Source organism: Podarcis filfolensis (genome assembly GCF_964270895.1).
Source record: "Podarcis filfolensis genome assembly, chromosome: 10".
Classification (NCBI taxonomy): domain Eukaryota; kingdom Metazoa; phylum Chordata; class Lepidosauria; order Squamata; family Lacertidae; genus Podarcis; species Podarcis filfolensis.
The window spans coordinates 24,167,020-24,190,067 of NC_139612.1; the positions used below are offsets into that span (position 1 = coordinate 24,167,020).

General features: G+C 43.7%; 2 protein-coding genes across 9 annotated transcripts in view; both read left to right on the forward strand.

Moving 5' to 3' along the window:
- Positions 1-23,048, forward strand: part of LOC310743932 (uncharacterized protein) — a 419,281-nt gene that overhangs the window by 241,324 nt on the left and 154,909 nt on the right. The window lies entirely within an intron of this gene.
- The window catches only part of DOCK4 (dedicator of cytokinesis 4), a 250,389-nt gene that overhangs the window by 116,150 nt on the left and 111,191 nt on the right, over positions 1-23,048 (forward strand). For all 8 annotated transcript variants that reach the window (XM_083574292.1, XM_083574293.1, XM_083574286.1 and 5 more), the window contains exons 9-12: positions 8,846-8,927; positions 11,014-11,074; positions 15,484-15,616; positions 19,379-19,467. In XM_083574292.1, the coding sequence (XP_083430418.1) occupies positions 8,846-8,927; positions 11,014-11,074; positions 15,484-15,616; positions 19,379-19,467 (365 nt within the window). The remainder of the gene's footprint in view (positions 1-8,845; positions 8,928-11,013; positions 11,075-15,483; positions 15,617-19,378; positions 19,468-23,048) is intronic.

A 23,048-nucleotide genomic window follows, 5' to 3' on the forward strand; every position in this document is an offset into this window, starting at 1 on the left:
GTGGTTTAGAGGAAAAGAAATCATGCTTGCTTGTAGCAACCATATTTGCAAGTGAGAAATTTTATCAGGAAAGGGTTGATATGAGAACCTTACTGCACTGGATTGTGTATTTCCTCTCTCCACTATGCACACACACTTGTTGAAGTGCTGGCTGGTGGAAACATTTCCTGTTGCATTTTGTTGCTGTATAGATTTTCTGTATTGCTGATGCTATTCTTAAAATTATATTGTAACATTAAGCTTTATTAGGCTTCTGTAATTTTATTGCTTCCCCGAATTGTACTGTTGGTTTTTAATGTTGCATCGTGCCTCAGCTGCCTTCAGGCAGAGAGGCTGTCAATTAAATTCCTTAAATGAAAAAAACGGAAGCAGCAGAAGGGGGGGAAGAGGTATTGGAAGCAAAGCAAAGGTTTTACTAAATTCGACATGGGCACCGTTCAGAGGTCAAAACATCTTTGCGTAGCATAGGAGCCAACTCCTAGGGGCTGTGGGGGCTTTGGCCTCCACAATATAATATTTGAAGGGGCTGAGCCCCCACTAAGTTGATAAGCATTCCCATTCAAATGGTGCATGTGCACTGCATCATGTCATCAGTTATGTGGGGCAGGGCTTTCCTGGGTCCCCACAATATTTTATTCAAGTTGGCACCCCTGTTGGGTAGCCTTGTCTTCATGCTGCAACTTTGAAACATAACATGGTGCCAAGAATAAACTGAAGCATTTTTGCCCACACACTCGCCCACCAAAACACACAGCTTAGAACTGGTGAAGGCTAACAGAAGCATGCATGCTCATTCTTTCTCCATGGTCACCTGGGGGGTTGAATCTCTGATCAGGCTGTGGCCACAAAGATGATCAAGTGCACTTCTGTTGTCTTCTCCTACCTTAGAACCATGAACAGGTGCTGGGTGCATGAAAGCTTGCCTCTGCTACTGGCTAGGGTTGTCATCATCGTCAACAACAACAAGAAGAAGAAGAATAATTTTATTATTTATATATCATCCATCTGACTGGGTTGCCCCAGCCATGCTGGGCGGCTTCCAACAAATACAAAAGCATAATAAAAACTTCCTGATACAGGGCTGCCTTCAGATGTCTTCTAAAGGTTGTGTAGTTACACATTTGCTGTGCGGGAAACACTGATGAAATGTCGGTGTTTCCCTTGGCAGTTGTAATGTATGGAGCTGCCTTCAGCAGCCGCAAGTTGGTATGGAAGTCTGTTAACTGATGTTATTTCTGGAGCTGATTCTACTTCTGCGGCTTATCACAACCCCCTTAAGCTGTTCTGTTATCCAGCCATAACTCTCTCCTCAGCATTCTTTTCATCCTCTGTGTCTTGTAATTGGTGTTAATTTGGTGATGTAATCAAGGTTCACATTTGCACTTTAGCAGCCCAGCGGGTCAGGGAGCAAGGCAGAACCAGCGATAAAAGACTCAAGGTTGTAACTGAAGCAAATCAATCATTGATGATAGACAGTGCTTTTCAGAGAACAATAATCATACAGAATATTATTAGCTTTGCAAAAAAGAAAAGCAATGTAAAGGGGGAGATGTACTGTAGCAATGAAGTGCTTAGATAATAATGTAGATTAAGAGTGGTGCAAGATTAGCAACAATCAGTCAGAGTTTAGTATTGCTTGCTCCTATCCTAACCAAAGATTTGGCCTCTTCAGTCCACCTAATTATCAAACATAATTTCTGAGTTTTGCACCATATACTAATTTGCACGTTTTCTAACACAGCTGGCTCATTCATTTGTATCCCAGCTTTCCATAGTAAACCATGCTCAAGGCGACTCACAACAATAACAAAATGTAGCAATATGAGTCATGAACAATAGAGCAATGAAAATACCTCATATTAATTAATATACCATATAAATAAACAATCCACTGGTAATTCATAATAAGGTCTAACAATAAACACACCATGTCACTCAGAAAGAAGCAAAAGTAATGCATATCCACAACTAAAACGCCAGCATCAAACCTCCCACTTTCCCGAGCAAGAGATGCAGCCTTTGTAGCTGGAGTCTGCCCTTTCAAGCCAGGTGACTAGACAAAAACAAGACACACTAAAATTTTGGAATAAATGGTTGCCAAGTCAGAGCAGTAGGTCACAGATATTGTTGTCCTCAGCTGGGTGAGAGTGCAAGAAGAAGGCAGAAGAGAGCAATGAAAGGAGGCTCTGAATGAACATCCTTTATTCCAATCGGGAACAGAACCAGCATTTTCCCTCCTTTACAACCCTTTCATTACTTACATTCTCTCTTGAGATACAGAAGGCACTCCCTATCCACAGGTGCACCAATTCCTAGAGGCCGAGCCCCCTCAATATGTGCATGACATCTCACGCATGACATTGCATGGCGTCACATATGGGCCTTGTCAATCCTCTTACGAAGATGGCACCTCTGCCTATCCATACTTCATTGAAATAACTGAAGGTATTTTTGTTTTGACAGACTTTCCCAGCTGAATGAAAATGTATTAGCCCCAGCATTGGTACTGTTTTTTAAACCTATCTTTTGGTGCCTGTTTTCAGTAGCATTTAAAAAATAATTATAGCCTTAATATATGTTTGTAAATCGCCTTGAGAGGAAAGTAAAAGGCGATCCATAAATAAATAATAAAAATTCTATTTTCTCTGATGATGTTATGGTTTCACAGTTGCTAAGATGCCATTGTCATTATCTTTAGCATCTTCACACATATGATGTTTACTTTAACCCCATCAGGTTTTCATCCCCCAAGATGCCAATTTCTCACATAACTACTGTATCTGTGATCCAGCAACAGTTCCAAGCAGCTTGCCCCAAAAGACTTGTCTTTTTCCAGCATTGTCAACCATTTCAGCCCATCATCGCTGCTCTCACGTTTGCTGAAATTGGCTAAAATTGATGGTTCCTTAGGCCTAGGAAGGACAAGCTTAACAGTTGGTTTTGATTTTCTCTTTAAAATGAGTGGTAAAAAAAATCAAAACATGTTGTTTAGACAGGAGGTGCCAAGTAGATGCATCGTTATTGCTGTTGCCGAGGAATAAAAGGACAGATTGTGAAGTGAGAGAGAGAAAGAAAGAGGGAAAGAGTGCTGTGCTGTCTTGCTGCTAAAACTTATCTTTAACTTTGACATGTTTTGGCCATGAACTATGAATGCTGACTTAAAGGAAATCAAAGCCAGTAAGGGATGCCATACCTATCCCACCCATCTGGTTAGTAAAGGAAACAGTTTTTGAATCATAAAATAGTAGAGCTGGAAAGGACCACAAAGTTCATTTTGTCCAACGCACTGCAATGCAGGAATCTTTTGCCCAAAGTGGGGCTTGAACACACATCTCTGAGATTAAAAGTCTCCTGGTCTACCGACTGAGCTATCCATCTAGCTTGCTTACTTGCTTGCTTTCTCTCTGTTGTCCAACCTTCACAAAAAGGCCACAAAGCCCCAGGGCTTCTTCTCCACATGCCCTTGACAGGATTTCACACAGAGTCCTTCCTAGCCTAAACTGGAGATGCCCAAGACTAAACACCGGACCACCGCTGTGCGTTCCACCAGAGAGCTACACCACTCAAAAGTTATCTGTTTGTTATACATAATCGACTATCCTATGTGCAGTTTCTGCTGCTGAACTGCACCACTTCAGACTGCAAGTGAGGAATGAAAGGTTCAGAAATTTCCCTTGTATAAAATGTTTCCGCCCGCATGCCAAAATCTGCATGGCAAGGAGATGTGTTCTGGTATATCCTTCTCCCTCCCTAGTATGCTAGTTTTTGTTTGCAAGTCATGCAGAGTTGTTTCCTCCTTTGCCCCAACATGCCAGGGCATTCAGAAGTTGGATTTCCCACAGGCAGTCTGAAGTGGTGCAGTTCAGTAACAGATAAATCACATTTTGTGTCTCTAAACTTTCTCACATTTGTGGAATTGGAGTACATAATAATATGGCAGGTGTGCATAGTTACTCTCCCTTTCCCACAAGATGTGAAACTCCTGTTTAGTGGTTAAGCATACTTCTGTAGCATTCTAAGCCCTTTCTTTTCCCGATATTTGCCCAAATAATTGAGTTTCTCATTCCACCCGTACATTGATTTGGAAGACAATGGGGGGAGAGAGAGAGAGAGAGAGAACAGGGGTCAGCAACCTAAGGCCCATGGGCCGGAAGCAGCCCGCGGAGGTTGTTTGGCCGGCCCACGAGCTGCCCCCAAACCGAGCCGCCCACTTGCATGCTGTGCTAAATTGCATCCTCAAAGAGGGCACGTATTGTGGTGAGACCTGGACAACCGACACCCTGTGTTGTGGGTTGGGTACAACTGGTAAGCCACAACACCCGATTGGTAGGTCCCTCGAAGCTGGGTACAATCTGGCCAATGGGACGCAGTTCAAACGGTTTGAGGGACCTATTTATGCCCATGCCCATGACCCAGAGCTTCCTCTTTCGGTGCGTGCATTCGGAACACCCGCCCACCTCTGCCTGCTTTTAGGGCTTGTTGCGCTTGACCTTGCTATGCCGTTGTGTGTCATCTGTCGTTGGGACAGGGGCATGGCAGGAATTTTCCCCACTTGGCTGATTGGCTGTTGCCATTTGGGTTTTGCCTGCCATGTAGCAAATCGTCACAACTTGTAAGGTTGCGGATAGGCTCTGGTTCAGGTGATAGGGATGGGAGAACGCTTGCGCCATCCCTATGTGTAGGGTATTCCATTAAAGGAATCCAGGGACTTGATGGTTTGGTCAACCCTGAGAGGGGGTTGTGCCCATGCCTGAGTCCAGGGGGACATTTGGGTGGCGGAGTTAGCCCGTTCCCGGCTTTCCGCTTATCTGGGTGTTCACCCTTGGCTGACCTTTGCTGGTGCCCTCGGTCATCGCTACCTGCATGGCAGGGAGCTAGTCGAACCAGAGCCTATGCAACCAGTCACTTTCTGTAATCAATAAAGTTGTGGCCTAAATTCTGCCAAAAACCAAACCAAAAATTTGAGTCAAGTGTGAATTTATTTAGGGGGGAGGTTTATGGGTCTGAACACGCAAACCGGCACAGCGTGGCGCGGGGACTCGCTTCCGCGGCGCCGGAAATTGCATCTGTGCATTCGCAGATGCCAAAAATCACACCTGCACAGACATAGACGCCAAAAATCGCAGGCACGAGTGCTCACGCGCACACGCAATCCGGCCCACGGAGGAATCTCTGTGGGACCGATCCAGCCCAGGCAAAGTAAACCTTCCCGACCCCTGCTCTAGAAGGTGAGAGAGATGAACATGGATCGGGTGATAATAAGCTAGAAGTTTGTGACGGGAGATGCAACTTACTACAGGAGTGTTTTCAACAAGTTTTTTCTTTTAAACACACTTTAAAGCAAGCTTGCTAAGTAGGTGGCAGACAATCAGCTAAATTTATATTTAAGTGCATGTTTTTAATTTCTTCAACTTGCAGAGGCCTGGGTTTTGTCAGGTGAGGGGGGTTACTGGTGACAGTCTAGAAATGTGCTAGCTGAGATATTTTTAGTACTGTGGCTGATCAGAGTAGGGCTTACATTTGAGAATGTTCAATTAATTTTACAACGCACACGCATAAATTCATAGAAACACATTGCGAAGTAGAGCGCATCATAGGCATTCACAATAACTGTTCTTGATTTTGGTGACAGAGTTGGACAGATGAACATAAAAAGGAAAACACGTCAGGCATATATCTGAAAAAGTGCTGTTCTTCTAGCCATTCAGCTTTTGATCCAGGAGTGTGATTTAATGCTAGAATGCATCTCAGGGTTTACTGGTCACTATCTTTTCAGCATCTCACCCTGCAGAGCCACAAGTTAGATCAGGGGTCAGCAACCTTTTTCAGCCGTGGGCCGGTCCACCGTCCCTCAGACCATGTGGTGGGCCAGACTATATTTTGGGGGGGGGGGAATGAACAAATTCCTATGCCCCACAAATAACCCAGAGATGCATTTTAAATAAAAGGACACATTCTACTCATGTAAAAACATGCTAATTCCCAGACTATCCGCGGGCCGGATTTAGAAGGCGGTTGGGCCACATCCGGCCCCTGGGCCTTAGGTTGCCTACCCCCGAGTTAGATGGGAAATTTGCTTGTTGTGTATGGATCCTCAAAGGCAACATTTACATAATCTTACTTGTTCAAAGTCCCGTTTCAAAGTGCTAGTTTTGACACTAGGCCTATTTCCATGTGCCACCTCCAAAGGAGGCCCAGAGGATAGTAGTGACAGAACAGGCCCTCTATGGAATGCTTTCCTGAGGGAAGCCCACCAGACACCAACATTGTCGTCGTTTCTGTGTGAAGTGGCATTGCTGTAATTCCTGAGGAGTGTTTATGCAGGGTTGTTGTTGTTTTTTTTTACTAAACTGTGTTCCCCCAAAATCAGGATTTAGTGCCTTTCCTTCTGGGCCACCAGCATGTGACTGTGGATTTGCTTCAAGCTTTGGAGACTGAGCTCTTCCATGGTACCACCTTGGCTGCAGTGCCAACCCTGCCACCTGACAGAGTAAGATCACCCCAAGGACCAGCCTCTCTATACCCAAGATGGTTACCAGGCACCCTTGGGCCTGGTACTCCAGCAGAAGTGGCCAATGTCCTTGGTGCCCCCTCCCTCCATTCTTCCCTCACCCTGGCCTCATGATCTGAGCAGCACCAGGGAGCTGAATCTAGCTACTGTTTTAATGCTGGTGTTGTAGCATAGTTTTGAGGAATCGTGTGCTGTTTGCCCTCTTGAACCTGGAACCAGTTCTGACTCCTGGCCCTCAGGCCGAGCAACATTTTCCCCGTGAGAGGATCCTGCCGATATAAGATCCTGTTCTTCTATTCCTCCCACATTCTTGCTAAAGGAATTTGGCCTGCATGCCCTGGACTACACTTCCTGCTTCTGATCTTTGGCTGCTGCTTAGAGAAGTTGACCCTTGCTTGTCCTGGACAGTGTTTTTCACCTCTTGGCCCCTTCAGACTGATGGTCACCTCTCCACAAACTCGGAAACCCAACCACTTGGGGCTTGATTTCCTGCCAGACGCTGACAGTTGCCCCCTTGGCAACAGGAGAATTGAGCTGCATCCGTTTCAGCTTGTTTTAAAGTGAACTGCAGCAGCCAAAGTACCCCTGATGCCTGCAAATTTCCTAGTTGGAATATGAGCTGGTGAAATTAAACCTGCAGAATGCAGCCTGTGAGAGTGTGATCTTCCTGAATTGCTGCTGGTTCAGCCTTGGAGAATTATATACTTGTACTATTAGTCCTTCTATTGTGCTTGCATAGATGTTCTGGTTGCTATTTTCGTCATTGCATATGGAAGACAGCATATGTGTGGCAGTCGCTCAGCCTTGGCAGAAGCCAAGGAAACAGCTGAAAAAGCTATAGTTAAAAAGGAATGTACGGAGTGATCTCTTATGTATGATGGGATTTGATGGTAAGATGATTGGAAGGTACAGCAAGTGAAAAAGAAAAGCCTTGTGTGGGGAGCCTGCTTTTTTCCAGTCTTAATTATTTGATCCTACTGACAACAAATTAGATGTCGGTTTCTTAAAATTGATGCTGTTTATGGCAAAGGTGATGAACAACTGCTGGGCCACGCTAATGCGATGCAGTCTTGTGTGTGGTTTGTCTCTGTTCATTTTGTTTTACAAAGTGTACCAGGGCAAGCTTCAAGCTAAAGCAGAGGAAAGGGACATCACTCATTTTCCCCCTTTAAAAATTGTATGTGGGTGTGTGTCTCTCTGTGTGCCCCCCGCCTCAACTGTTTTTGCCCTTCAAGGAAAACCTAAGGAAACTCATATATTTTCCTATGCAGGATGTGAAGCAGATGGGGGCTTTTTTATCTGAAAACAGGATGAGGGGAGATGATTAAAAATCTCCTTCCTCACACCACTCTTGTGTGAGCTTGGCCCTGCCATGAAGCAGTGAAGCAATTGTCTCAGGTTGACATATATTGTCTCAGGTTGGCATATTGGGGGGGTGAGCAGCTGCAGCCTCCCTGGCCATTCTTCCAGAACTCCCTGATCCATCCCCTTTGTGGGAGATTGGGAATTATGTGTGCCACAGAACTTATCCTACAACCACTAACCTAGCTTGCTGCCGTCGGGTACAGAGAAGGATGCTAACTAATGCTGAAGTAAAGTTTTGTGCCAGTACATGGGACGGTGAGGAGGGGGAATCTCCTTACATGTTCCTCAGGTAGCCATTTTTGGGGGGACAGTCCCCTGCTCTTTAATTTGTAGCACCCACAGCTTCATTTTGTAAGATGCAATTTCACAGAACATCACAGGTGGTGTTTTGGCTTCTAGAATGATGTTAATGTCTCTGTCTCTGTCTCTGTCTCTGTCTCTCTCTCTCTCTCTGTCTCTCTCTCTCTCTCTCTCTCTCTCTCTCTCTCTCTCTCTCTCTCACACACACACACACACACACACACACACACACTATTTTGGATGACCAGTAATGTTTTTCTTACAAGCTTTGTGATTATGGCCCTTCTGATTGACCTAATATCCTATATGTGCTCATAACTTCTGAAACATTAGCTCTGATGTGTTTCCCATTTGCTAATTTAATTAAAGTACTTTAAAGTGTCTTTAAAGATCACATCTGGCTTCAATTTAAAGTCAACATTTCTTGAAACCATTGCACCATTTCCGTGGAATTCTAGATTTTCACTTCAAATAAGCTCTCTTTTGCCACACAGCAAGAAGGTTTAACTTCTTTGCAGCATCAGCTATGAATATTGGAAATGTGTGCTGTGGAAACAGTGACAAAAACATGTTTACTCAGATGTGTTAGATGTATTTTCTCCTTCCCCAATATGTCTAAATTGTTTTTAATATTGCCCATTATATTACATTGCTTCTTTTCTTTTACAGCGAGAGATTTTTCTTAAAATTGAATCGGAATGGTTTGCCAAAATGTCCAGAGAAGCCAGAAAGACATTGTTCTCTTTTTGTGGTGAGTGGGTGTTTATTTTTGTCTGCATTTGGTAACTGCAAAAATTAATAAATCAAGACTTCGTTAATGGGGTTGCCTCCTTGCTGGTAGCCCAGTTATAGAAATAGAAAGCACACTACAAAGCACAAAAGAGTGGGCATAACTGTGCAGACTTATCATTCATTTTGTCCAGCATCCTTCCACTGGGTACCAGCAACTGTGCCAAATAGGTATGACAGCCACCTTGATAACTTGAATGTGTGGTTTTTTTCTGTATCTTACTTGCCAAGTCAAAGAAATCTCTTGCAACCCAAGGCTACACAAGTTCAATGGGGTTTCCTTTCTGGGAAGCTGACTTAAAACCACATTTTAAGAAGTAAACCTCATTTGATTTCTGCAGAACTTGAGAGCCAGTCCAGTTTAACAGAGAGGGTTAGGGAACTTGGTTATATTGATTGCAAGATGAATATACTCATTCCAAATTTGATGGGCAATCCTTTACTGACTTTCGCTTACCCCCATCACCAATGGCATTCCTTATCTTTGAGGCAGTAGAACTTCACATGTTACAGCCCTTTCAATATTTCACGATACGCTTGCCATCTTGAAATACTGTGTCCAGTTCTGAGTGCCACAATTTAGGAAGGATATTGACAAGTTGGAATGTGTGCAGAGGAGGACAACCAAGGTGATCAAGGGTCTGAAAGCCAAACCTTATGAGGAACGGTTGAGGGAGCTGGGTATGTTTAGCCTGGAAAAGAGGAGACAGAGAGGAGATACAATAGGTAAAGGTAAAGGGATCCCTGACCATTAGGTCCAGTCGTAGACGACTCTGGGGTTGCGCCGCTCATCTCGCTTTATTGGCCGAGAGAGCCGGCGTACAGCTTCCGGGTCATGTGGCCAGCATGACTAAGCCGCTTCTGGCGAACCAGAGCAGCGCACAGAAATGCCGTTTACCTTCCCGCCGGAGTGGTACCTATTTATCTACTTGCAATTTGAGGTGCTTTCGAACTGCTAGGTTGGCAGGAGCAGGGACCAAGCAACGGGAGCTCACCCCGTCACAGGGATTCGAACCATCGACCTTCTGATTGGCAGGTCCTAGGCTCTGTGGTTTAACCCACAGCGCCACCCGCGCCAAACCTTATGAGGAACGGTTGAGGGAGCTGGGTATGTTTAGCCTGGAAAAGAGGAGACAGAGAGGAGATACAGTAGCCATCTTCAAATACCTAAAGGGCTGTGACATGGAGAATGGAGCAAGCTTATTTTCTCCTGCTCCGGAGACTAGGACCCAAACCAATGGATTCAAGTTGCAAGAAAGGAGATTCTGGCTAAACATCAGGAGGAACTTTCTGATAGCAAGATCTGTTCCCACAAGAGGTGGTGCACTCTCTTTCTATTTCCAAACAGAGGTTGGATTGCCATCTGCTATGTGTGATCTAGTTGAAATTTCTGCATTGCTGTGGGTTGGACAAGATAACCCTTAGGGTCACTACCAACTCTACAATTCTGTGATCATGCATATCTGATGGATGGGACACACACTAGTTTCAAAATCCTGCATGGTACTAGCCACAGTTCAGCAATGTTCTGATATAAGTACGGTATACGCCATTGGTGCTTTTAGGTTTCAATCTTAAACACACACTAGTTCCAGTGACACTATGGGACTTATTTCTGAGCAAACATTTCTGTGAGTCAATCAAATACATTGAAGCTATCACCTCCTTGTTTCTTTATTTCCTAGACACAAGTAAACTTAGAAAAAGTATACAGTAATAACACAACAAAAATTACCGTATTTTTCGCCCTATAGGACGCACTTTTCCCCCTCCAAAAATGAAGGGGAAATGTGTGTGTGTCCTATGGGGCGAATGCAGGCTTCACGGACCTCTCCGCAAGCAGCGGGAGCCAGCGCTCGGCTCCCACGGCTTGCAGAGAGCTGCCTGTTTGGGGGCTGGGGTCGGGGGAAGCTCGGGCCTCCCCCGCCCCAGCCCCGCGCCTGGGGGGACAATATTTTTTCCCCCTTTATTTCCCCCCCAAAAAACTAGGTGCGCCTTATGGGATGAAAAATACGGTAATAATTGTAGACTGTTCTGATTCTCTACAGGACTTGGGAAGCAGTGAGCTCAGGAAAGACATCTACATCACTGTGCACATTATACGGATTGGTATGTACACTTGTTCCCCCAAAACCTTTACGTAAGAAGATGTTAGATAATGTGATAATTTCAGGCCGCATGTTTTCACTGTGCAATGATGGTTATCCTTATTGTCACTGCTGCTGGGCCACCACTTAGCACTCGGGATGCCCTACATTGAAATATTAATAATACTTTCAGAAAGGGTTCTTCTCATGTAATAATGCTCAACTGTGGTTTAGGGCCATGGTTCTTTAGCATTACAAGAATGAGCTGCAATGAGCTTTGCATATGACTTCTCCCTTCCTCCCCTCTCCTCCTCCAGTGAGGCCACAGTAAAGAGATAAGAAGCTTCCACTTTCGTTTATAGCTCACCCTTAGTTTAATATGTCTTACAAGCAGTGCTTTTTTCTGGGGGGGCGCAGGAGTACACATACCCCTAAACATTTTGTGACTTTAAGTTCGGCCTCATTGAGGGGCAGTAGTTCAATATGAGTAGGAAAATGAGAGTACCCCTAAACATTTTTTGAAAGAAAAAAAGCACTGCATACAAGCCTTAGCCTATGCTTAAGTTTCAACTAATTTCAACTAACTATGGTTATTTGAAACACAATGAACTACAAGTTGGTTTGTTTCTACTAACCCTAGTTAAGATTTACCACAGTTTGTTGGGGCTGGAAAAACCAGTGTTAGCATTATGTGTGAGCTAGCCCAGAAACAATCTCCAAGCTACTTTAGGTCTGATCTAGATAAGTATTTTGTGGTAATATTGAGAGTAGAGAGAGAAATTGATATATTTATTTTAGATATTTCTACAGTGGCTTTTGGTTTTAAAAGCTCTTTAAAAGCAAAAAAAAAGGACAATAAATGTAACAAACAAAAAATCATCAGGGAAAAAGCTACATATCTGGGAGGAAGGTTCTAATTTATGCTTCTCTCTGACATGCCATTTTTCTGTGTGAAGGGATCTTTTTTCATGAGAACACTAAAGAAAAAAAAATATCCTGCTTGCCATCTGAAGTGATGGATCCACAAGATAAATTATTTATCTAGACTAGGTTTTGGAAGTAGGAGGAGGGAAAAGACACACTGATCGAAATTAACAATGGATGTCATAAAATTGCTTGGGAAATGGCCACCAAGCAGCCAGCCTTATTTGGTCTTCTGCCCACACAAAATCATTTTCCTATGCTTCACAGATAATTTTCCTTAAGAAAAAAGGCACATTACACCATGTACCAACTGTAATGTGTGGGAAATGTACAGTGGTACCTCAGGTTACAAACACTTTGGGTTATAGACTCCGCTAACCTGGAAGTAGTACCACGGGTTAAGAACTTTACCTCAGGATGAGAACAGAAATCGTGTGGCGGTGGCGCAGCGGCAGTGGGAGGCCCCATTAGCTAAAGTGGTACCTCAGGTTAAGAATGGTTTCAGGTTAAGAATGGACCTCCGGAACAAATTAAGTTCATAACCAGAGGTACCACTGTATTTTGTCTCACACATATGTAGGAAATAATTTTGTGTATGCTGGCAGTTCTGTGACTGAACTTATCATATTTTTTGCTGCCTGATACCTGGACCTTGTTTTATTATTATTTTATTTTAAAAGCACTGGGTCATAGTATGTGATGATTTTTAAATAGCTGCCACCAGCTGACACTGGTGAACTTCTGAGAGAGAGAGAGAGAGAGAAGAAGAAGGAGGAGGAGGAGGAGGAGGAGAATAATGGAATCAGGCTTATTAACAGGCATGGGGAGTCTGGATCTCTCAATTCCTCCTAGGCCAGCTATTGTTACCTTTCTTGTGCCTTCCTTGGTTCCTGAAATTGCCTTTTTTCTGGTAACACCAGTCTATCTTGCATATGTGGGTGTGTGCATGAATAAAAACATTTATTTCCTTCTTAGAACAGTTTATCATATGGTTAACATTATTCTAGACAAATCTGATTTAATCCAAATACAATGTTAAGGTAGTGTAGGAGAGAAGAGTGGTTAATCTCCTTATTTAAAGAAGCTGTCATATGGATTTCATTGAGTTAACTCCAGTAATCTTCATCTATCATCCACAGTGGCTGCTTTCTCCTCCTCCTCCTCCTCCTCCTCCTCCTCCTCCTCCTCCTCCTCCTCCTCATCTCTAGCCAATTTGGCATTTTATGCCTTCCATTTTGAAATGCTGAATGTATCTTTATCTATTCTTGACTGCTGTTGAGCATTCTGTATCTGGGGCAATGCATATGTCGAAAATTGTCTGACTTTGGTGAACGATACAATATTAGAGTTCTGTTATTGAACCTTGCAAGTGTCATGCAATACGACAGGCAAATAATCTAGCAGGAACCCCAACTCACTAATGTGTTTCTAGCTGCTGTTATTTGTGCCACTACTGTTCCATAGGTAGCTTGCTGTGGAAACTCATCTGGATCCTGATATTTTGAATGCTTCAGGTTGGAGTGTGATTGGGCTCCAACATGCATCAAACAATAGGAATCAAATATTTAGTCTATTGAACCAGTATAAGCCAATGATTGAACCACTTACTATTCCCCCCACCCAAAAAAACAAACAAAACAGATTATCATGGATGCTCCACTAGGAGAGGGCTTCAGGAAGTAAACTTGTAGTACAAAATAACCTGTTCAAATCCAAAATAACCTAGGGCAAATATCATCCATCAGCCAAGGAGCTAAGGGCTGTTCGGTGGTTTATGAAATCTGTTATTAGCCAACTTGAGAATGATTTGATCAAAAGCAGGATATAAATCTAAACAAACACACATATCTAAGGTTTTAGAAATGCTTCCTATGCATGTTAAACTAAAGACTTAGTATTCTCCTCACTGCATTTTCTGTTTAAGCTGCATCTGCTCAGCCACTGATGGCTTCTGATCTTGCAAAGCCTAGAATAGACTGCTGTGTGTTTTTCATTTCACCGCAGTCAGGCCCCAGTGCAGGTTTTTAAGGGCAGGCAGTGCAACTTATTTTAACACGAAGGAGAAGTGACAGGCAGAAGAAGCAAGCAACAGTGTAGATTGTTGGGAATAATGTGCCTTTTGTCACTACATAAATTAAACGTATAGCTCATGTGGATTTATGAGAGAGCGGGAGAGAGAGCATTCACACAAACTGTTGAAAATTTGTCAAAACAGGAGTAATCCAGATTGAAGTGCAACTTTTGTGAACACATGGTTGAAAGTCAGTATTTGTCTCCATATGCTCTTTAACAATTGAATAGTTTTTGCTTAAATCTTCATTTGTAGTCCTGGGAATATTTTGTTTGCCCCCTTTCTTCTTTTTATCCATTATCATCATTGTCTTCCACATTCTCATGTTCTAGCTGGGGCAGAAACTTGTGGGTACCAGGTAGGCTTCAGAAAGTCAGCTAGGCTGGCAGAGAGAACATGCAACAATAGGTAATAAATTCAGATTCTGGCTAGCCAGGTTGAAGTAGGAAGTGGAACAGTGTAGCACTCTCTGTGATAAACTGTACAGCACCATGGATAGCTCCATGTCTGCCAGAAACTTTGCTCTGATGAAGCCCAATTCCTAGACTGAGTAAAACTATTCCTTTCCCTATGTAGCGCAGCTATGCCTCTTATTTTTCATAGATTAAGTACAGCTACAAGGAGAGCCCAGTTATCAGAATCACAGCATGTAGATGGTGAAAGTCTATCCCTTATCTCGCTCTCTGTGAGCTCCCTTAATATGACTACCCTCACATGACTATGATATAGCTAAAAAATTGGTACCAGTTGGGACTCACCCTCTCCCAGCCTTGATATTTGGTTGGTCATGGCTAGGGGAAGAAAGGGATATATTTTGCTTCTCCACACACTGTGATCCAAATAAAAATTGCCCCCACCCCTGCAGTGGGAGCTATTTTAACAAAAGCCAAAGATATAGCTGTTTTGGGCTATGCATTAAGCATAACATTTAGTTAAACTGTCAGATGATCCTGACTAGGTCTGAAGTGTGTCTGGACAAACTCTGCTCAACTGGAGTTTCAAGGAGTCCAAAGGAAGGTGTGTTGACGCCATTATATATATATTTGCACCCTCAGATGTGTTCTTCTAAGAGATAGGTGAGATATCTGAGCCAGACTGGGCATCCAGGTTTTGAACTTCTGGCATGGATTCCTTTACTTGAATGCCATTATTAGACAGTTCTTTGGGGACTGCATTGTGAGTGCTTCTTGAATAAGACAAATGGAACTTAGAGCGCTCTGCCAACCTATGGTTTAATGACAGCAGTTTGAATATTTACCACCCTTTCAATGCAGCTGGTATTTGGGGGTGGGAAGGTTTGCCCAGCTGTAATCCAATAACTTTATTAAATTAAATGCTGATGTTGGCAGATATATCCTCCTCCTTCTCCTCCTGTGCATGTCTGGAAAGATGCTATTTTGTGGCTCATGCGTCTTGTTTTATGTTTTGTTTGACAGGCCGAATGGGAGCTGGTGAAAAGAAAAATGCTTGCAATGTACAGTACCGACGACCTTTTGGTTGTGCAGTCCTCAGCATAGCGGATCTGTTGGCAGGAGACACAAAAGATGATCTTATTCTGAAAGTATACATGTAAGGAAATGTAAATCTGAAGTACATTAAAATAGTCCATGGGAAGAAATTGTGAGGTCAAATTTTGTCATAGAAATTTAATCTGATGTTTTCCCTCCAAAAAGGGTTTGACTTCCAAGTTATATGTGCAGATCCACATTTCATTGTACGTTCAGATTAAGCCATTATAGCCTATTGTGCACAGTTATCGTATAACTCTAGGTATGATACATTATCTTATCTGAGTCTTAATATCAGTCAATTATTAATGGCTATTTTCAGCCTCAACTCCATTCTCTGACCTGATCAAGAACTCTACCACACAGTCTATTGCAGCTAATACAATAAAGACTTCTGTGAAAATTTAAAGAACAATAACATCATGCAAAGGAGGATGCTGCCTTATGAAAACTTGCTCTCTGAGTAAAGATGTGGATTTAAAAGATGATACAAGAATCTTTTTTGCAGCAGCAGACTTTTTGATTTATAGAATTGTAGAATTGGAAGAGCCATCCAAGCCCAACCCCTTAAAAAGCTTGGAGCTATTCTTCATACTGCTTCTGCTAACCGTTTATAAGTCAAAACATCAAAATAGAATATCCTTGACTGAGCATATGTTCCTACACATCACTTGAAGGGCTCTCCCAATCTTTTGCCACCTGTATTCCTGGTAGTTTAGTTGCTACTATATTATAATATTTTTGATCAAATTAGCGGGATACTGAGTAGCCATGAGAATTTAATCAGGTCTAACAAGACACACATTCAGAGAGTAAGAAAGCAGACCAGAACCATACTATGTGGGTTGTTGACTTCTACCAGACTCCAGTCCTTGGTTAGCCATTCTCTGGGCAGGTTGTTGCTAGCACTTAACCATGGAACAAGGCTCCACAGAAACACCTATCAGATGTTTGCATGGCACTTGCTAACAGCCTCACATTTCACACAACTTTCTAAGCTGCCCAGTATCTGCTCTTATCTTGCTTCTTCTTCACTGACCAACAGATTATTTTCCAGCAATTTTGGACTAGCGGTTTCAACCATAAAGCAACATTATATTTTGATGCAGTGGTGCCTAACAACACAGTACTGTTGTTAGATTCGCACACAGTCTGTCAACGCTAGTGGCTGCAAGAAGCCAGACATTTTAACAAAGCGAGTAGCTCAGCAGCAGGGCACACAGGCTGCATGCAGAAGAGTCAAGATTTCATCTCTGCTTGTCCAGCAACAGCCAGAAATGCCCCTTGGAAACTCTGGAAAGCCCATGGCCACTACAGCAAACGGCGCTGAGCAAGATGTACCAATGGGTCCTTCCAATATGCTTCCATGTCTTTGTGTCCATAACATGCAGATTTAAAATATATATATATATTATTAAAGCATCTATTAGAAAGTTACAATACAGCTTTGTCCACTGCTATAATATCGCAGAATGATCACTCCAATCCCATTGGAGCTGTTTAGTAAATAAAGTGTAAGTTGTATTTTTGACCCAGTGGTATTATTTAGTTTCTTGGAAGCAGTGAAAAAGTATGTTTCACTCTCCTCTGACTTTGGACTTGAAAGTGTGAAATAATATTTTGGGAAATAATATGAGGGCACAGACTGCGATGTTATCAGCTGTACTCACTGGGGACTTCTGCTACTTTCAGGGTTAGTTCTTGGATTATGAATCGCCTCAGTGGCTCAAGGTCAATCCTTCACTGGACTCTTTCCCCCCATATTATAGCTGCTGGAAGCAATGGCTGTGAGAGCAATTTAGTGTGATGGAGCAATGGCAGAATAGCTTTTATTTTACTTTAATTTTCTGACAGTTCAGCCGAAAGTGTTCTCTGCTGGATTCCTCAGCAGTAGGCAGGTTGACTTGCCAATTTTGTTCTCCTTTGAGAATAGGACTGTTTATGTGTGTGTTTTAAAAATGCAGGACAACACATTAAAAAAAAAGGATTCTGGCTTCCTTTAAATAACAAATACATCTTAAAATAATTGCTGAATTATGGGATTTTAGCATTTTGTTTTTGCTGCTGCTATTGAAAATGTTTCTTGCGTGGAATTGGTACTCATGGCTCCCTCTCTAGTGGCTTCCCATTTTGAGTGTGGCCACTTCAAAGAAATTGCTTTGTGGTATAATTTTGTTTGACCTTTAGTTCCAAACAATCTATACGCAGTGGCCAGTCTCAATTATCTGTAAGTCATCTAGGGGGTAAACCAGCTTGGGTGGTTTACCCCCTAGACGACTTGAGTAAGAGGCTCACAGTTTAGAGCTCATGGTCTCTAACTGCTCAGCAGGTATTCCTAAGGTGCCATTATCTGTGCATTAGAATGTGAGCAGGCTGCCATATGTAATTCTCCATAGTGGCCCAGTGGGCACTATTGCTCATTAAAATGATGGGCACGCAGTCACCACTGGTCATGCTATCTCACGCCACTGCTGGTAAGCCTATTTGAGTGAGCACTGACTGATGTTGGGGAGCTGCTATGTTGGAAAGCACCCATCAGATGGTACTTGGCTTGGTGATTGTGTCAAACCTGGAGCTATCCCTAGATGCGTTACTTAGAGTTCTGTGTGTATAGCACTCATTTTGAACAATTCTCAGAAAGCTCCAGATACTGTCCTGGCCCACCCCAACTAAGGAAGGCACATATCTGATAGTTAAGTCTTTACTGACCAAAAAGAAGCACTTACAGCAACTCCTAGATGCCCGATGTCAGGAACTGGCTGGACGAAGAGGAGTGGTGGGAGGCACCAGCCTGGAAACCCCCAGGGGAAATCCCAGAGGAAGAAGACTCAGAGCCAGGGGATTGTGGTGGGACACTGAGGAGAGGTCAGAGGGAGGAGATTGGGAAGAGGATGAGCTGGATTCTGATGGGGCAACAGGGTTTGGTGAGCAGGGAGAGCCCGTGACAGGCAGCAGTTCAGACTCTGAGGCTGAAGCAGAGGAGGCCGCTTCAGACTCCAAGGACTCTCTCTCACCTCCTGGTCTCCAAGAATGTGCAGAGTAATGAGAAGAGCAGACCAGAGATGCACAGATGCATTTTGAGACTGCTTGGGAAGCATCCTTTTTTTAAGGAGAAGCCTTAGACAGGGTGGAAGGTAGGGACTTTCAGTCCTGGCAACTGCTTTATAGGGGCAAGACCTACTGGGAAGGGTTGCTGAGTTGTATGCCGTTTCCTTGAATAAAAAAATAACTTCATTGATGCTACCTCTTTGTGCTGACCTGCATCTGACTCCAGCCCCCCTCCCCACGCTTCTGGCCACTAGACAGCTGTCCCTCAGACCTGCGCTCTGTGGGTTAGTTGCAGCAACAGTGAGACCCAGCTTCTATACCTTCCCTTGATGTGTTGCCCACCTGCAACCTGAGACTCCTCCTGCATGGAGGTTGCTACTACTCTTCCTGCCTTTAGCCTCTCCTGGTTCTAGGAGACAGCGGGGCAGGGGAAGGTGGGGAGATTAGTGATCTGCCTGTTGCCAGAACAGCCTTACCTCCCGCCACATCCTGAGTGCCTCCCTCCTCCCCCACTGCCTTAGCTCTTGACTTGTGGGCTGTGCCACACCCCATACATTGCTGGTCCCCTCTCCTGGGTCACTCCCCTGATCCCCTGCCTCCCTGCCCCCAACACTCTTCAGAGCCCATAACAGATAAGCATTGAAGTTGTTTCATTTCACAGTTGGTAGCATTGGATGAGAGATACAATCCTGCCTTGGGAGATAGACCCTCTGAATTCGTTAACTAGGGAAAACATGTCTCCTATTGGGATTTTAAAACACTACTTCTTTTACAGGTGTAACACGGAGAGTGACTGGTTTCAGATCCATGAGAACATCATCAAGAAGCTAAACGCTCGTTATAACCTTACAGGATCTAATGCTGGTAAGTCATCTAGCTGATTTTCTTCTGCAAAATTTGAAGAGTCAGTATGGTGTAGCAGGTAGTATTTTAGCTTTCAGCGCAGCAGAAAACCTGGTATCAATTCCTGCTTAACTTCTAAGCTTTCTTGGTAGCCTTTTGGTCCAGTCCTGAGACCCAGGACGTTTAATTGATTCCTGCCCCCTCCCCCCCCAAAATGTGGATAGGCTTGCCATCTTAAGCTGGTCACCATCTTTCAGTCAACGTTGCCCATACATTAGCAAACAATTTTGTTTTTGCAACCATGAGGTCTGAAAATTTGCTTTTTATTTTAAAAACTGAAGGCAGAGCTTTTCAGAGAAAAACCTTCCTCTCATGAAATCGCATCATTCTCATAGCCTTCCATACAATTTTTGCCTGTGAATATATAAGGTATATAAGAAGTCGTGCTAATTTAAATGCAACTAATCACAAAGAAACAGTTTAAGAAAAGAGACTCAACTAGCGCCATCAATCATATGCAATTTTTGATGTGTGTTTTCAGCAGTGCCTCACAGCATTAGCGGTCTTATCTCTGCGCATGGCATTTTGATGGGCTTTGTGATAACGGTGATTTGCTGCAGAGCACATTTTAATGTAAGGTGAATTTGCCATTTTAAATTCATGATGCAGCGAAACCCTGGTGACATGGGAGATTTGAAAGAGTTAATGTAATGAGAAAGTCAGCATGCTGCAGTCTTAATTAAAAAGTGGTAGGGTCATGGTGTTTGCATTGCATTTAAACTTTAGTGTGTTATATTGCCCTGGCAATACTAAGAGTACTTCTTAGTCTTAATTATCCAAAAGTCATAGAGGCTGTTGTTGCATATGTTTGGGCAAGATATGTGAATTTTTTCATGCTGCTGACTTGCACATGAGTAAGCACAAGTTCAGTGAATGAGGTTTAGATACTTTTACAGATATATTTAGAGATGCAGTTATTACACTTAAGAAACCATGCATGTGTGTGTATTCGCCCATGAGACAAAGGATGCTTAATTTAAGCCAGAATGTTGTCTTATCCTGGTTTATGTAGTAGCTGTAATGTTAGTGAATTACAAGCTTTAAGTAATTCCATACCCAAGTGATCAATTTGGGGCTTTTTGCTAGAAATTTGAAGCATTTGAAGATTTTTTAAAAACAACAACAACACAATTCATTTTGGAAAATGCTGCATCAGAGATCCACGGACAACTAATTTACAACTTATATCCGTCATGTAAACTTCTATGAGCACATGATGCAGCCCAGAGGAATTTCTGAATCAGTTTTAATTTATTTATTCCATTATGATGGTGATTGTTATTATTAATTACCACCCTTTATTCAGATATCACAGGGCAGTTCACAACATAAAAATATAAAATGAAAATGCAGAATACATAACAAAGCAAAAGCAAAACAAACCAATAAACCCTCTCCCACAGACACATTTAAAAGGTCATAGAATGTTAATCTGCCAAACGCCTGGTTGAAGAGAAATGTTTTCGCCTGGCACCTTAAGATATGTAATGAAGGCGCCAGGCGAACTTCCCTGGGGAGAGCATTCCAGAAACAGAGCCACTGCAGAAAAGGCCCATTCCTGCATTGCCATCTTCCAGGGGAGGCACCTGAAGAAGGGCCTCAGATGATGATTGCAGGGTCCAGGTTAGTTCATGGTCCTTGAGGTATTGTGATCCTGAGCTGTTTATTCTGCCTTTCTTCCATGATGGACCACAACCTGCCAGGGCTCCCAGGCAATCTTCCACCTAGCTCCAGAAGCTACATATTTTCAGCAAGATTGAATTGCCTTCAAATGATGCCCTGAGACAGCATTAATGTCAGAGTCCTAAATACATTTACTGGCAGTGTAAGCCCCAACACAGCATGTCTTAGTTCCAAGCAGATGTATATAAGATTGTCCTGTAGGTGACATATTAGTCCATTTCTGTATTGATGTTTGTTCTTGTAGGGTGACAATATCGAAATCTTACAGACACCCTTTTCTCAATTCTGTGTGTGTGCATTGAGACCTTTCATTTCATTGAACAGACTTTCTCTGAACCTGTATGGTATTAAATACAGAAAGGTAAAGGTAAAGGACCCCTGACAGTTAAGTCTAGCCGCGAACGACTCTGGGGTTGCGGTGCTCATCTCGCTTTACAGGCTGAGGGAGCTGGTGTTTGTCCGCTCCACAGTTTTTCCGGGTCATGTGGCCAGCATGACTAAGCTGCTTCTGGCGCAATGGAACACCGAACACCAGAGCAGTGCACAGAAACAGCGTTTACCTTCCCGCCAGAGCAGTACCTATTTATTTACTTGCACTTTTTGGGGTACTTTTGAACTGCTAGGTTGGCAGGAGTTGGGACCGAGCAATGGGAGCTGACCCCATCACGGGGATTTGAACTGCCTACCTTCTGATCGGCAAGCCCAAGAGGCTTAGTGGTTTAGACCACAGCGCCACTCGTGCCCCTATTAATAATAATAATAATAATAATAATAATTTATTATTTATACCCCGCCCATCTGGCTGGGCCTCCCCAGCCACTCTGGGCGGCTTCCATAAAAACCAAAAATACAATAAAATATCACAGATTAAAAACTTCCCTGAACAGGGCTGCCTTAAGATGTCTTCTGAATGTCACATAGTTGTTTATCGCTTTGACATCTGCTGGAAGGGCGTTCCACAGGGCGGGTGCCACTACCGAGAAGGCCCTCTGCCTGGTTCCCTGTAGCTTTGCTTCTCGCAATGAGGGAACCGCCAGAAGGCCCTCGGCGCTGGACCTCAGCGTCCGGGTAGAATGATGGGGGTGGAGACGCTCCTTCAGGTATACTGGACCGAGGCCGTTTAGGGCTTTAAAGGTCAGCACCAACACTTTGAATTGTGCTCGGAAACGTACTGGGAGCCAATGTAGGTCTTTCAAGACCGGTGTTATATGGTCTCGGCGGCCGCCCCCAGTCACCAGTCTAGCTGCTGCATTCTGGATTAGTTGTAGTTTCCGAGTCACCTTCAAAGGTAGCCCCACGTAGAGTGCATTGCAGTAGTCCAAGCGGGAGATAACCAGAGCATGCACCACTCTGGCGAGACAGTCCGCAGGCAGATAGGGTCTCAGCCTACGTACCAGATGGAGCTGGTAAACAGCTGCCCTGGATACAGATTTGACCTGTGCCTCCATGGACAGCTGTGAGTCCAAAATGACTCCCAGGCTGCGCACCTGGTCCTTCAGGGGCACAGTTACCCCATTCAGGACCAGGGAATCCTCCACACCTGCCCGCCTCCTGTCCCCCAAAAACAGTACTTCTGTCTTGTCAGGATTCAACCTCAATCTGTTAGCCGCCATCCATCCTCCAACCGCTTCCAGACACTCACACAGGACCTTCACCGCCCTCACTGGTTCTGATTTAAAAGAGAGGTAGAGCTGGGTATCATCCGCATACTGATGAACACCCAGCCCAAACCTCCTGATGATCTCTCCCAGCGGCTGCATGTAAATGTTGAAAAGCATGGGGGAGAGGACAGAACCCTGAGGCACCCCACAAGTGAGAGCCCAGGGGTCTGAACACTCATCCCCCACCACCACTTTCTG